The following is a 14,663-nucleotide window of genomic DNA, read 5'->3' on the forward strand; positions in this document are numbered from 1 at the left end:
AGCCACTATTTCAGAAATGATCATCTTACCAGGTTTTTCCTAGTTCAGTAAGCCATGTTGGGATGTTTCCTGTCATGATTACTAAAGGATCTTGAAGCTGCCTATTTGCTTTTGCTGTCAACTTACTGTTAATAAATTCACTAGTTGGAATAATCTCCTTGCACATTGCATTCTGTAAAACGTTAAAAAAAAAAAAAAAAGATCTACATGTAGTAAAACATTAGGATTATATTCACTAACGCTTTATCTCCAAAAATGTATGCAGAGTGCCTAGATTTCACCTGGTTCCCAACATACAATATATAGCTTCTCACTCGAGTGTCTCAACCTAAATGACAATTTCTACAATGCATAGCTCAAATACCACAACCCCTACAGGCCACTAGTACTGACCCAATCACTGATGTGACAGCTCATGTTTTGTGCAAGGTCAATTCTGTCATTCTTCCCTATATTATATAAATGTAAAAAGTAGCATTCAACTTCCACTTGACTTTTTACTTAATATATATTTCAACTCAGACAAATGAACTTTTGCTTAAATGTACTGAAAGAATTCTAACTATAAATTCACACTCGTTCTTCACGTTGTAGCCTAACTTGATACAAGTCACAGCTAGGAAGAACACTAATCCAAGAATGTAGGCCAGCAACAAAAAGTGGGGGAGAAGCTCCAACTGGTAAGTATGCTGTATTTCACTGGGCTATGATCCCTACATTTAACTGAATCATTTGGTCTGTTTCTAGTACAACAAAAATCCATCAACCACTGACAGTAACTACAGGTAACGTGCCATGCACAACATATAATGGGAAACTCCATAAGCAGGCCACATTACTCACATCATACAAGTAATACCAGTATCGACTGATGGCATGTAAAACTCTTAAAAGAAGAATCACATCTAATGACGGGTCTTCAAAAGTTATATTTTCAGGTGGTGTGGATATGAGGTAAACTTCTAAAGGATTTGATACCGATGGGCACACTCCATCTAGAGGGCAAAAGATCAAAGGTAAGGTGTGATCAAAGTTAGAAAGGCTGTGCCGAGGAGCTGGTGTCATGTATCACCCCGAAAATAGTAACCACAAGCTGTGAGGCTCTAATGTTTGGTATCCCTTTAGAGTTTTGATAGCTTGAACATTTTTCCCTTTATCTTACGGATAAATCATACAGGCTTATGCAAATTTTGCTTTCCTCCCATATCCAAATAAACTGTAAAGGAGAAAAACTGACTCATTTCCCATTTCTTCTTTTCAACAGAAGCAACGGCTAAGAATAAAACGGCCAGAGAAGAATAAAGACAAAATGTTTAAATTTAAGTTCAGTTTTATATAAATTCCCTGGATTTTTAATTTTTATATCCAGCTTAAAATGGCCACATAAAATAGACAAATATTCCCAACTGTAAATCTTAGAGGAGATTTGGTTATCTAATCCAAGGCTTAGGATAAGAGAGATTGTGATAGTTTCCAAGGGGATCTATGATTCTTCTCTTCTCAGATTTCACTAAGTAATAGCTTGGGCAGGGGGTCAGGGGTTGAAATTGTTGCCATTTACTTTTAGGAATTAAAAATCACAACACTATCACTACCATAAAAGAAAGGGCAATTTTTAACATCAAAAACATAGACATAAAAACCTCAAAATAAAAACCCTTTATAATAGAACTTAGTTTTATAAAAAACACAACACTATTATAATGTCCTTATTTCTGTGGAGCAGAAAAAATTCCAGCAATTGACACCATTTTGTTTGGAACTCCCGGATAGGGATGGTCTCCAAGAATGACCCTGAGCCAAAGCTAAAGCACTGCTACCATCACATAAATGGCGGAGGGGGTGGCTGGGGGAGCACACTCGGACTGGAAGGAAATACTACAAAAGAAAAGAGATCAACTGGGACATGCTACTCCATTCTGTACTCATTATACTACCTGGCAAAACTTTTCATTCCCCCTATAATTGTTAGATTATTATAAATGACAAAAGTGAAGGGCCTGCCTGACCATGATCAGTCTCTTTAGTAAATGTGTTCTACTAATGAAATTTGTTTTAGCCTTCATGAAAACATAAATTTTTCATGGAACAGTATGAGTTTTTCCCAATTTTCTTCCCAAATTTAATTTTGCAGGTACTAAATTTTTCATTTGTGGTAATTTCATCTTTTCTACATTATATCCATGGGTTTCACTGCTAGATATAAATCACTCCTTTAAAACTTCCACGACAAGAAGGCTACTGCCCCACGGCAATTTGTTTTCCCTCCCATGTACCAACTTACCATGCCATAACTCATCGTGCTTTTTTGCATTTCTAGGGGATGTTTTTGTTGGAGCTGTTTGGGCTCTTCCTCTTTTACCACCAACACAATCTTTATTACTTTCTTCATCCTCTCTCACGGGTTTGTACCTAAATTGATTGGAGAGTATATAAACTAAATGTAGATTTTAAAAATAAAAACTATTCTACAGGGGCCGAAGTGTGACCCATAGACACCAGAGTTACCAGAACTCTGAGATCTATCCTGTTTCTCCCTACTTATGGATTTGGAGAATTACCAATGGCACTGTTTCGAGAAGAGACCACAAAGAGTCCACTATCCCAGGAGGGGCCACCTGAGAAACTCTGCTGGTGGTTCACAGAAGAATGGCTCTCTTTATTTATTTATTTTTTATGTGGAGCCCAACGTGGGGCTTGAACTCACAACCCTGAGATCAAGACCTGAGCAGAGATCAAGAGTCGGCCGCTTAACCGACTGAGCTACCCAGGCGCCCCGGAGACTGGCTCTCTTTAAATCTAAGTAGCAGACATTAACAAACAATGCAGAAAGCTGCATCCAAATGCCTCTAAGGGCACAGAGATGCCAAGCTTCTTATTACCTAAAGGAATGTAATCTTCTGGAGACGTTTTTCTCTTGTTTAAGACCTGAAACGAATCTAAAGAGCTGACTTAAACTATGATTATTGCCCACGAGCACATGTTTTCTCGGAGACATAATGAAGGCAAATACACACGTACACGTGTGCACATGCATGCATTCACGTACACAGATAAAATATTTGAAGTGGCTTTTAATAATAAAATGTAGGATTTGGGTCCCCTTTCCTTACGTAAGCCAGCCATTAATATGAATTCCAAAACACACAAACAATATATCGAAGCTGATGACAAAGCAAACGAAGTCAGTTTCAGACTTGCCATATTGTATGAGTCTTTGTCCAAATACCAGCTCTCCCCAGAGGGTTGCTCTCATCGTCCGTGGACTCCCGCTCGTCCTCGGCCTGGATACTGAACTGCCGGACTGCCTGATACACGGTCATATTATACGGCAGCAAATGCTCTCCAATGTAGAACTGTAGCCTGTGCCTTACATTGCCAGAATTTAAGAACTGAGCGGCCTGAATGAAGCAAAAGAAAACCCATTTAAGCTCCAGGCACTGAATGTGTGCATGACAACATGGTGAGAATAGCACCTTACCAGAGACTCGTCTATTTCCTCGTCAGAGCCATCATCGTCACTGTCTTCATCATCTTCTCGTACTCTTCCATACCCTGAGGACCCAAGAAGGCTGTTAAACTCCTAGCAACTGTCCATGGCAAAGAAAAGCCCACGCGTATTAGTTAAATTAACATACTCTTAGAAAAACATGTATATTAAACTGTGACCGATGAAGCAGAAAGAGCTAAGAAAATTGTCACCTACAAAGCACCATTTCTACTACATTAGGTTCCAACAAGATAAATGAACTCATCACTGAAGTAAGCCATCAACCCCTCCCAAGTGTTATCACGTTTCCACAGGCTATGTAGAATATGAATGACGGGAACCCAAGTTCCCAATGCTAGGTTTTAATAGAAGCAGCAATAGACAGGGAAATCATTTCCACAGTCCCTAATATTCCCAGCCCAATGTACATATAAACACAAAACACACATCTAGGGAAAGTACCTCTAACTACAAGGTATCTCTCGATAGCTTGTACCAAAGCCAGGGGATCGATCTTGACCGGCCCGCCTTTCCACTGCTTCACGTTCGCACAGTCTGGATGTCTTTGTAACTGGCATTTTAACTGATGTGTGTTGAAAAATTTTAAAGCCTGTGATCCTCTGTTGAGAGAAAAGCTCAAGATAATTTGTGAAAAAAAGTTATTCTATTATTTTCAAAATCAACATAATTTATTCAAACAAAAGCAAAACAATACAAACTGCATTTTCTTAAGGCACAAAATAAGCACTTACTTAGCAGTTATGTAAATAGTCAAGCCAGCAATTCAAGTTATTTAGTGAAAGTTGTTATAAAGTTAAAAATAAAAGAGGGTGTGTATGCATGCATATGAAAACATGAAATCATCATTCTATCTCGGTCATACGGGGAAACCCATGTGAGCAGAAATCCTCACCACTGAGATTTAACTATTTCTCTAGACTAAAATTCCCCAACCACCTGAGCATGCTCACTTCTGCAGTATTCTGCCACGGCCTGACTAAATTCTATGGTATTAAAAACAAAGGGAAAAGCCCTCTTTTTTGCTTTCAAACATTTCTGCTACAAAATTACTTTAAAAAGTAACCTTTAAAATTTACTTTGCTACATTCATTTGAATGAAGCAGTTTCATAGCTACGCCAGTCTAACCCTGGTAAAAATCTTTAATTTAATTGCTCATTTCTGGAAAGGGCTGACAACAGTGAGACACAGGCTTAAAATGCAGTTATCTGTAAGATTCTGTAAGGCATGCAAATAGGAGTATAGGAAAGAATATTCCACTAGACAGGATACATACATATGTAAACATACATATTTTATACAAATCTGCGTTAAAATGAAAAACTTCATGATTTTCTCAGCCATAGATGAAAATGCTCCTGTATTTCATAAAATTTTCCAGGACAGGATAATGATCAAAACTGATTATCACATTCTGTATTAATTTTCAAAGCCAGAAAAAACCCTAGCACAAGAGATCCCTTCATCTGTCCAATACTGCATACTTTTAATTCAATAAAAAATTTATGTTTTCAAAACACATCAGACTGTGTATTTTAAAACGAAACTAATTTCTTATTTTGTAGGCTTCTAGTCATAATATTCCAGAAACCTTGTAACATCCCGTAAAATACAATAATGAACTTTTACAGTGCATTCTTTCTGTAGCATTTCATGAGTCCAGTAAAACTACTTTATTACGGGAAAAAATAAAAGTTTCAATGAAACAAGAAAACTTCAAAATATACACTTATTTGTTAAAACCCACCAAAGGTATAACCACTTACATCACATAGGAAATCACATTATTGCACAGAATGCAAATATTTGATTATGCATCTTTATAAAATTCACAGGGAGAAGCAATATATTTTAAAGTTTATCAATGTAAGGAACACTAAGCCTCTTACAGCTTGCCAACACAGTCACTGGCTTATATATTTCCAAAACATCACGTTTAAAACACATGGGGGGATTTTAAAGATAAAAAGTGGTTTTCTTCTGTCATTATAGCCAAACGGTCTTCGGGCAGCTTAAGAGGTTACCAGACCTCTTGCCGCTTTCCCTCAACAAAATGAAGCGCAGGGTCCAACGGCAAGGGTATGCACAGGCAATGATCCTTACCTGCCTCCGGTCCCATTTCCACTGGGGAAGTCATGTACTTTGACTGGAAACTGCTCCATCTGGCTGAGGCAGTTGTTCATCTTGTGAACTAATGCCAACAAAGGAGCATTACCCACTGGTTCTACTCTTCCAATGGGCTCTTCTCCAGGAAGCTAAAGTTATAAATAAACCAACAGGTTAAACAAGGCCTCTTGAAAATGGAACACTCCTCAACAAGAAAATTTAACAAGCAGTTTTACAAAAGAGAGCCATTCATCTATTCTCTTTTATCTCTTTTGACAGATCTGTTTGGAATGATTATTTCCATATAAATTATTTCAAAGAGAGACTCCTTTTTGTAATAGGCTCACAATCCCTTATTCATAATTCCTAAGTCCAAAAGGCTTGAAAACACAAGTAATTGGTGGTGAGATCTGACTCAGATAGACACGAGGCCATCTGCAGTCTTTACTTACCTGTACCGAGTAGGAATATCCATATGCTTTCCTGCAAAAATATTTAGTGTGTATGGAGTGCTATTTAGAATCCACTGAGAATATTATCAGGTAATATATTTGTACTATATTGTAGAACTCTTGAAACCCCTTCAGCCCCAAGGAGTTTCAGGTAAGAGATTACAGATCTGTACATAATCTTAAGCATGGCATAAAACTACTTCCTGTATTACTACACATCTAATGTATCTCAAATAACTGCTTTATATAGCCCAAGTTATAGCAATATAGTAGGTGCTCAAATGCCTACCAACACTGAAAGCAAGGCATGGTGAAGTAGTTTCACCAACACACAGGAGAAATACCCTTAGTCCTACTACACAAATGATCCAGAGGATGCCTTCTCTCAAGTAGTTTTGAAACAAGTAGAATGATGTTAAGTCATTAGTGTCCAAGAGTAGTTACATTCTTGCTCTCACCCACTGAGGCTGAAGGAAGGGGAGCCTCCCTGAGCCTTCTGGTCTTGCAATCCAGATTGTAAGTGGTGACTGAGACTCTCAGAACTGTTAATACTGTACTTTATATTCAAAATGGAAACATATATGCTCACTCTCTATCTACAGCTATTTTATCATATTTCCCTGTATGTATATATTGTAAACTACAACATGTTTAAAAACAAATATTGAGAATAAAATACATTCACAAGTAAGAGACTACGATTAATGGCTGGTCTTGCAGAAAAAAACAGACTCAAGATACACTGACCATAGAAACTGTGGCACCTGAGCCATCAAATCATCCTTCTGTTGCCTTACTAGTATATTTGATATAAAAAAGACCAAGAAGGGGCGCCTGGGTGGCTCAGTCGTTAAAGCGTCTGCCTTCAGCTCAGGTCATGATCCCAGGGTCCTGGGATTGAGCCCCGCATTGGGCTCCCTGCTCCGCGGGAAGCCTGCTTCTCCCTCTCCCACTCCCCCTGCTTGTGTTCCCTCTCTCGCTGTGTCTCTCTGTCAAATAAATAAAATCTTAAAAAAAAAAAAAAAAAAAAAAGACCAAGGAATCCAAATCCAACTGTGTATCAGAAGCTAGAAACTTGACCTCAATATCTTGATCAACATCTAATGGAAATTACTGAGATAAAAACATACATATCAGTGACCAGTGATTCCTATAAGATGACAGAGAAGCATTAAGAGACAACTTACTGGGGAAGAAAAGAATACATGAAGGAATCTCTTTAATCTGATCTCTCTGCTCACAGCATCCTTTTCACTTTTAGATGTCAAATAAAGCAACAGCTGCTTCACGAATCCACTATGTTGGATTTCAAACGATGAAACATCGGACTCTGAGACTATGCTACGGATTTCTACAAGGCACTCAGCTCCACCATCCACCTGGAAAGAGTTGGGAACAGTATTTCTATATTGATTTAAACAGTAATTACTAAATGCACAGCTCACATTTCCCCAACAGGAATTGAATATATTCTCAACATCTTTAAAAAAGAAGGCGGGGGGAGTGATACATTCTTGGTAGAAACTTGGAAACTATGATCTTACACGCACAGTCAAAAATGTTAGTATTTCATGGAAGAAAACCAGCACCCATACTACTAACATAAAAAAGAAAAGTCTCACAACCAACGTTGAATAAAGAAATAAAGAAATAATAAATAAAAGAGGATAAATAAAGAAATAAAGAGACAATGAATTGAGAATACAAATTGAGGGGTAAAGAGCTAAAATACCAGAATGAGAAGATAAAACAAGAATATAAAGTGTGGCTTTAAATTAATACATTTAAAACCTGGATGAAATGGACAATTTCCTGGACAACATGTACTACTCGAATTGCTCAAAGTGCATTAAAAATGTAAAAAGGCTAAGAATCAGATGAAATATAAAGGGCTTATTCAATCTCCCTCTCCAAGTACTATCAGATCCACGCGGTGAGGGGTTAGGGAGGGTCCGTCACATCAGCTCCAATACCCATGTTGAAAGGTATTTGGGGGACATTTCTCAAGTCTCTTTTTTTGTCAAGAAATATGGGATGTGACAGATCGCCTGGGTGGCTCACTCAGCTGAGCGTCCAACTCCTGATGTGGGCTCACATTATGATCTCGGGGTCGTGAGGTCGAGCGGAGTCGGCTTGAGATTCTCTCCCTCCTGCTCTGCCCCTCCCGCCACTCACATGCATACACTCTCTAAATAAACTCTTTTAAAAATATATATATATATATATATATATGGGATGAGAAGAGAAGAAAGTCAAAGCTGAGATTCCCAGTATAGTTAATGATAAAATAATGAAGCACGAAAGTCAAGGGACAAGTTACAGAAATGTCAGTGTTAAAGGCACACGTCTGGCGAGAAAGTTGATCTAGGACAGCAAGTCATGGAAAGTCAGAGTCATCAAGGGAAGGACAGGAAGACAGGAGAGATGCTGGAAGAGACGACGAAGGACCAACACGGTGCAGCCCACATGGTACCTGGAGGTTGAGTTGTTCAGTTGCAGCACAAAGTCTCTGAAGGACATTCAGTGCAGGGTTGCTTCCATCCATGTTCTCAGAACTGAAGTAACGCTCTACAAATTTATGCGCCTGTTCCTTAATCCAACCTTTAATTTTTTCTCTGCAAGAAGGAAAACCAAGATATTAAATTTAGTCTTCGTGTATAGAAAGGATTTCAATTATAACTGCACATCAAAGGCAAATAGCTGCTACATTTAAAACTCTTTTTCACCTATGCTTCTACATTAATAAATTCAGATGAACCAAATTAAGTGTCATTTTGAAAATGGGCTAAGGTGCAGTAGAGAAATGCACATGTACTTAAAATATAATTCAGATCATTACATGAAGAATATACAAAACGTTCTAACTTCTTGGAACTCTACCAGGCAATCGTTTCTTCCCTAAGTATTTGTCTGAAAGCAACTTTACATGGCTGCTTCATTAGGTACAGACATATCTGCTTTGTCCTTTATTATGTTCCTTGGAGAGCTGAAGCAAAAACTATAGACCAGAAACATGCACCTGTTAGATGCGCGATTGACTGAGACCTGGCTATTTAAATTACAAACTCTGATGGCTTTAGATATATATTTGCTTAATATTTTTTATTAACCAAAATTCGGAAAAACAACCAACCAACCAATCCAATCCACTAAAAAAAGGAGCCTGTTTCTTTACCCAGTGGCATTTGATTTTTTTATTTTTATTTTATTTATTTTTTTTAAAGATTTTATTTATTTATTTGAGAGAGAGAATGAGATAGAGAGAGAGCATGAGAGGGGGGAGGGTCAGAGGGAGAAGCAGACTCCCTGCTGAGCAGGGAGCCCGATGCGGGACTCGATCCTGGGACTCCAGGATCATGACCTGAGCCGAAGGCAGTCGCTTAACCAACTGAGCCACCCAGGCGCCCGGCATTTGATTTTTAAACATTTATTTGCAGAGGAAGTATTCCTTGTTGGTATGTTATATCCAGAGTCAAAAAAACTACAACAACTCGGAAGGGTTTTAAAGAAACAATTTTTTAAAGCCAGAAACTGCGGGGGGGGGGGGGGGGGGGAGCCAGACTAGTATGTGGAAAAGTTTAGCTGATACAGTTCTAAATATCTGAGAACAAACAAACAAGCGTCTACTCTAGGATCCTTAAGTTCCACTGTAAAGAGTAGAGAGGAAAGGTATCTTTATAAAAGTGGGTGAATGTCTGTGTGTGCGCACAGAAAATGTCAGCTTTCGCTTGTCTAGAACAAAACTAAGGAACAGGTTCCACAGGGAACATAATTTATTTGGTTTTGAACATTTGTTAACTCCCAACCAGAAATGTTGAAATAGATTTTAAGATGTTAAGACTGGAATTTAGGACAAAGCCAGGCAGAGTTCAAGAAATGAGAATCTGCTCCATCCTTGAGCAATGCCACTTCTCAGCATAAATTAAAAGGTCTGGGTCCATGTTTCATCTCCACAAAGTAAACGTGCTGATGGCAATAATGTGGAGTTTTGCTAATCTGAGAACGAAAGTAATAGAGAATTCCCCCACTTCACCTATTATTGGATATGGTGTCCTTCGAGGCGGCCCTGGCAAGACCACTAACTCCCGCAGTTCGTGCTGGTTCAATGTTGTTGCTGTTGGACTGTGCACTTAACCGTCCCCACGTTTTTGGGTTCAAGCTTGCCAGGAAAGAAGACTTAGGTGACTGAGTAGTGGTAGGGCTTTTAGCTATGAAAAGAAACGGGAATGACAGTTAAGTCATCTTAGCATAATTGATGAAAATCAACCGAATTTTAACATTGCTGTTGACATTACTAGATGAATTTGCTGAAACAACTAAGAACACTGAGTGTTCAGGAAACTAAGGTGTGCTTAAAGCTGTCAACCATTTTCAGAAGTACATGCCTCTCACTGCTACCGTCTTTCCCTCTGCACCCCACCGCATCACCAAAGCAATTACCTTGATTGTCTACTTTGTCATCATCTCTTGGAGGTGAATACTTTGGCCTTCTTGGCCCTCGTTTTGGCAGCCGTTTTCTCTTTAGAACATCACTTAATCGACTATCACATGGGAAAAGATGGGATAAATTTAGCAATTACCACGATTTATTATCATCGTTCACTGAAAAGCAAGCTAAAATGGCAGAAACAAGGACTTGTAAAATATGGCCATAAAAGGGTATTCTTCATTTTGTGATTACTTATTTAATGCAGACTCTGCACCAATCATGTTCTAGAGGTCTAGAGACACAGAAAATGATTAATCCAGAAAACACCTTATTAACACTACAATGAACTACTAAAAGTAAAACCAAATAGAGTATCTGATTAATCCTGTGTTAAAACTCTTATTATAAAATGTTGTACACATACAGAAAAGTACATACAACAAATTTTTGATGCAAAGAAGCAATATTAAAAAGAACTGTGCTATCTAACTAGAAAAAGAATGTTAAATCTGATTACCGTATTTCTTCCCTAGCTTAAATGACAAAAAGTAAAATATACAGGACATCGAGTGTTACCAAGATACTTTCCCAATACTACCCAAAGTACTTTCACGGTATGTAATTACAATAACATCCTAACTGAATGTATTTATAAATAGTTTAGTGATTTTTTTTTTTAAACTCAAAATTACCTATAAACAAATCTATCAACTCATAGTATGAATAACCTATTTTGAGTTACAATACCTAAAACACACCATACATAGACTTTGTGTCTTATTTTCAATATTCTTAACAACAGTAGAAATAGTTTGAAATATCAGCAGATTCTTAGAATAACAAAACTACTTAAGATGGAAAAGATGGAAAAAACGTTCGGGCTCCTTCCTGGGTGGCACAGTCAGTTGAGTGTCCAACTCTTGGGTTTCGGCTTAGGTCGTGATCTTGAGCCCTGCGTTGGGCTCCACGCTCAGCATGGAGTCGGCTTGAGTTTCTCTCTCCCTCTGCTCCAATCCCCCCCACGCTAGCACGCTCTAAAACAAATCAATCTTTAAAAACAAAAAGTTCTGTTTCAACTGGTCTGCAAACCAAATAAAATTAGAACCCCCCCCCCCCAAAAAAACACTCAACAACTTTTAAAGTCTTCCAAAAGCTGGTATGTCTATTAAAAACACTTAGTACTATGTTTAAATATGCTTCACAATTAAGACAAGTGAACTTTTTTCTTTCAACATTTATTTACTTTAAAGAGAATGCAAGTAGGGGGGAGGGGCAGGGTAGAGGAAGAGAGAGAAAATATTCAAGCAGATTCTGCACTGAGCCTGGAACCTGACATGGGGTTCCAACTCGTGACCCTGAGAACATGACCTGAGCCAAAACCAAGAGTTGGACGCTTGAACAAATAAGTCACCCAGGCGTCCCATGGACAAATGAACTTTCCAAACATGACTGAAAAATTCCCCCTTCACAAATTTATATGAACTTTTATTTGAAACCATACTGGAAAGGAATGGAACCACTTAAATCTCTGAAAGTTTCTTTCCTCATCTTTTAGAATTTCTAACTGTTAGAAACTATAAATCAAGTCTAATTCCTTTAAGTGGCTCAGAAATACTGCATGTCTGAGTTGCATCACATTTCACCAAGCACCTGATGTCTCGGGCACCATGCCTCTGCTAGATAGTGAAACCCTGCAGTAACTTAAGTTGCTACAACAGCCAAGGGGAAGGATTAGGGCTGGAGAGGAAGGAAAAAGAGGCAGGCAAGGCTGTGAGGGAAAACTGGCCAACAAATCCAACTTGAGAAGAGAGAAGGTCAAGGGTCCCCATTATATTCTCCAGGCTCAATCCCATTGGACTGGGCCCATGATATAGGTACCACCCAAACTAAGCACCTTCCTAAAATAAAAGCCACTGTGTCAGAAGTCCCAATCTGTAGCCCAAGTCCCAGAATTGCCAAAATTCATATTTAAGCTAGAATTGACAACTGCCAGCAGGTGGCACCAAAAGGAGCTGGGACCCTGAGCGAGATCAATTCTTAGGACAATGACACCTTGTAGTTTACAGGATTAAATGTTTGGACCTCACTTATTAGTAAGTATAGTATGTTTTACCAAAATCATGTTATAGCTTAAAAGGAGCAGAAAGGAGTATTAAACTAAGTACACTTTGAATTTCAGAACTGAATCTGTTGATCATGCACCAGTCATACAGCAGTATTAAGTTTCTAATGTCAAAGAAACAAAAACACCTTGAGTGAGCGTAATTTGTTTCAACACAACAAAATGAAACCTAATATGAGGGTTTGGTAATGTTCTCAGAAGCACAGTACAACAAAGGGATTAAAACAGATAAGGAGGTGGAAGCAGACATATTTAAGAACTCCCACTTTCTTTTATTGAGAGCAAAGTTCCCATTTGCCAAGTAAGAATTAATGGGAAATGAGGTTTTTTCCTGTACATTCCAAAAATTCTAGTGTTTAATATTTCTCACTATGTCACGATCTGGATGTCTTGAAGCTGGTATGTATGCAACAGTGCAGTAAATAATCACAGAACTATGGAATTAGAAATGAGGGTTCAAATCCTACATCTGTAAAATAAGTGTGTGACCCTGTGCTCATCATTAACTTCTCAATTAGTTCACTCAGAAAGTTCACTGAGCCTCAGTTCCCTGAGAGGACACTGGAAATACTTCGTGTCTCTTGTGGTTCCTAAACACGGCTCAATCCAGTGGCTTTCCAATAAATGTCAGTCTCTTCCCATTCCCATTAAACATCGAACAAAACAGAGATGGGGAAAAAAACAAAGGGTCCTCTCTTAATATTTGACCACTTTACATTTTATTCCCTGTGTGAATCTCAGGTACCAGGACACAGGTAAAGGCAAAGAGCATGAAAATCAGCACAAAACTCTGACTTACCCTTGAGGGCTCAGATCTAAAGAATCATCTCTGCTGTGCTGCAAGCTGGGGGACCCCAAGTCAGCCGCAGCATTAGTGGCGGCCGTGGCTGTTCCGCTGCTGACTGACGTCGTGGACCCCAAGGATCCCGACCCATTCGTACATGCCTTTGGTGGACTTGTCAACAAAGACTCTGATTCTGCTAAGTGTTTTACTTGATGCATTACACCTATATAGTAACAGATTTAAGAGTCAGTTTTAACCAAGACCACCTCCCCAGGATTACAGAATCTCTAAACGCTAACACTGATTTACAGGGAATGAATTAAAAGTATCTGGCAAATGGGGTTTGGGAGGGGAGGAGAGGGGAGGGGCGGGATGGAGCATGATGACTTAGGTGCCAGGGTTTTCGACTTGACTCCATTCTGAAAGGTAGGAGGCAAATTCAACATTAAAGAAAGAGGTTTATATTGAATGTCTTCGGATATTCAAAACCTGACAACAGGAAATTTAACAGGGTCACACGTAAAGTTCTACTGGAAATTCGAAATACCATTATAAAAACAATGAACTACAAAAACGCAATAGCGCACCTGTGGCTTGATAGCCAGGAGAGAAAGACTCGCCAGTTATTAGCTAACTTCAAATGCTACAGTGAGTAAGATCACAGTAACACCACTGCCAAAAGAGAACACCAGCAATCCAAGGATGGTGATTTTTCACATCCTTGGAGGTGTATAAGGAGAGCTAAATAGTAGCTTACAAGGCAGGGGTTCATATCTGGGCTAGAATTACAGGAGAATGTACATGGTGGGGGGTGCTGGTGGGGCGTGTGGGGTAGTTGTATGCCGAGGTCTGTGTCCAAATGTATGAATCCATGTTCACACATTCACATTGTTTTCTGGGAAACAGTCCAGAGCTTTCCATCAGAATTCTTAAAACAAACTAACAAACACAAAAACACACAAAAAAACCCAAAAGATGTTTGAATGAACTCAAACTTGAGGCACTGACATTCCACAAATATTATCTGCAGAATCACATGCCAGACTGTGTGTTAGGTACTAATAATATGGCCATGGATGAGAAAAATGGACTCAGGGCAGTTACTGGGGAGAAAAAAAAAATTATAAGAAATTACAAACAAAAGAGTAAACTGCTCCTTACAGAGAAAATAAGTTCTGATAGAGCACACAGCAATTAGGACCTAACAGATTCTAGAAGGAAGGCAAGGTCCTCAGGAATAAATGACATTTAACTGGAACAT

At 38.7% G+C, this 14,663-nt stretch overlaps 1 protein-coding gene across 14 annotated transcripts in view; it reads right to left on the reverse strand.

Annotated features, from left to right (window-relative positions):
* Positions 1-14,663, reverse strand: part of TRIP12 (thyroid hormone receptor interactor 12) — a 140,980-nt gene that overhangs the window by 20,603 nt on the left and 105,714 nt on the right. For 10 of the 14 annotated variants that reach the window (XM_036071502.2, XM_036071520.2, XM_036071515.2 and 7 more), the window contains 12 exons: positions 13,418-13,625; positions 10,508-10,608; positions 10,101-10,275; positions 8,541-8,682; positions 7,255-7,446; positions 5,613-5,764; positions 3,953-4,125; positions 3,482-3,555; positions 3,202-3,401; positions 2,285-2,412; positions 844-995; positions 30-172 (listed from right to left, as the gene is read on the reverse strand). In XM_036071502.2, coding sequence (XP_035927395.1) covers positions 30-172; positions 844-995; positions 2,285-2,412; positions 3,202-3,401; positions 3,482-3,555; positions 3,953-4,125; positions 5,613-5,764; positions 7,255-7,446; positions 8,541-8,682; positions 10,101-10,275; positions 10,508-10,608; positions 13,418-13,625 — 1,840 coding nt within the window. The remainder of the gene's footprint in view (positions 1-29; positions 173-843; positions 996-2,284; positions 2,413-3,201; positions 3,402-3,481; positions 3,556-3,952; positions 4,126-5,612; positions 5,765-7,254; positions 7,447-8,540; positions 8,683-10,100; positions 10,276-10,507; positions 10,609-13,417; positions 13,626-14,663) is intronic. The other 4 variants (XM_036071505.2, XM_036071518.2, XM_036071516.2 and 1 more) reach the window with 1 other exon arrangement.

This window comes from Halichoerus grypus, chromosome 4, assembly GCF_964656455.1.
Source record: "Halichoerus grypus chromosome 4, mHalGry1.hap1.1, whole genome shotgun sequence".
NCBI lineage: Eukaryota > Metazoa > Chordata > Mammalia > Carnivora > Phocidae > Halichoerus > Halichoerus grypus.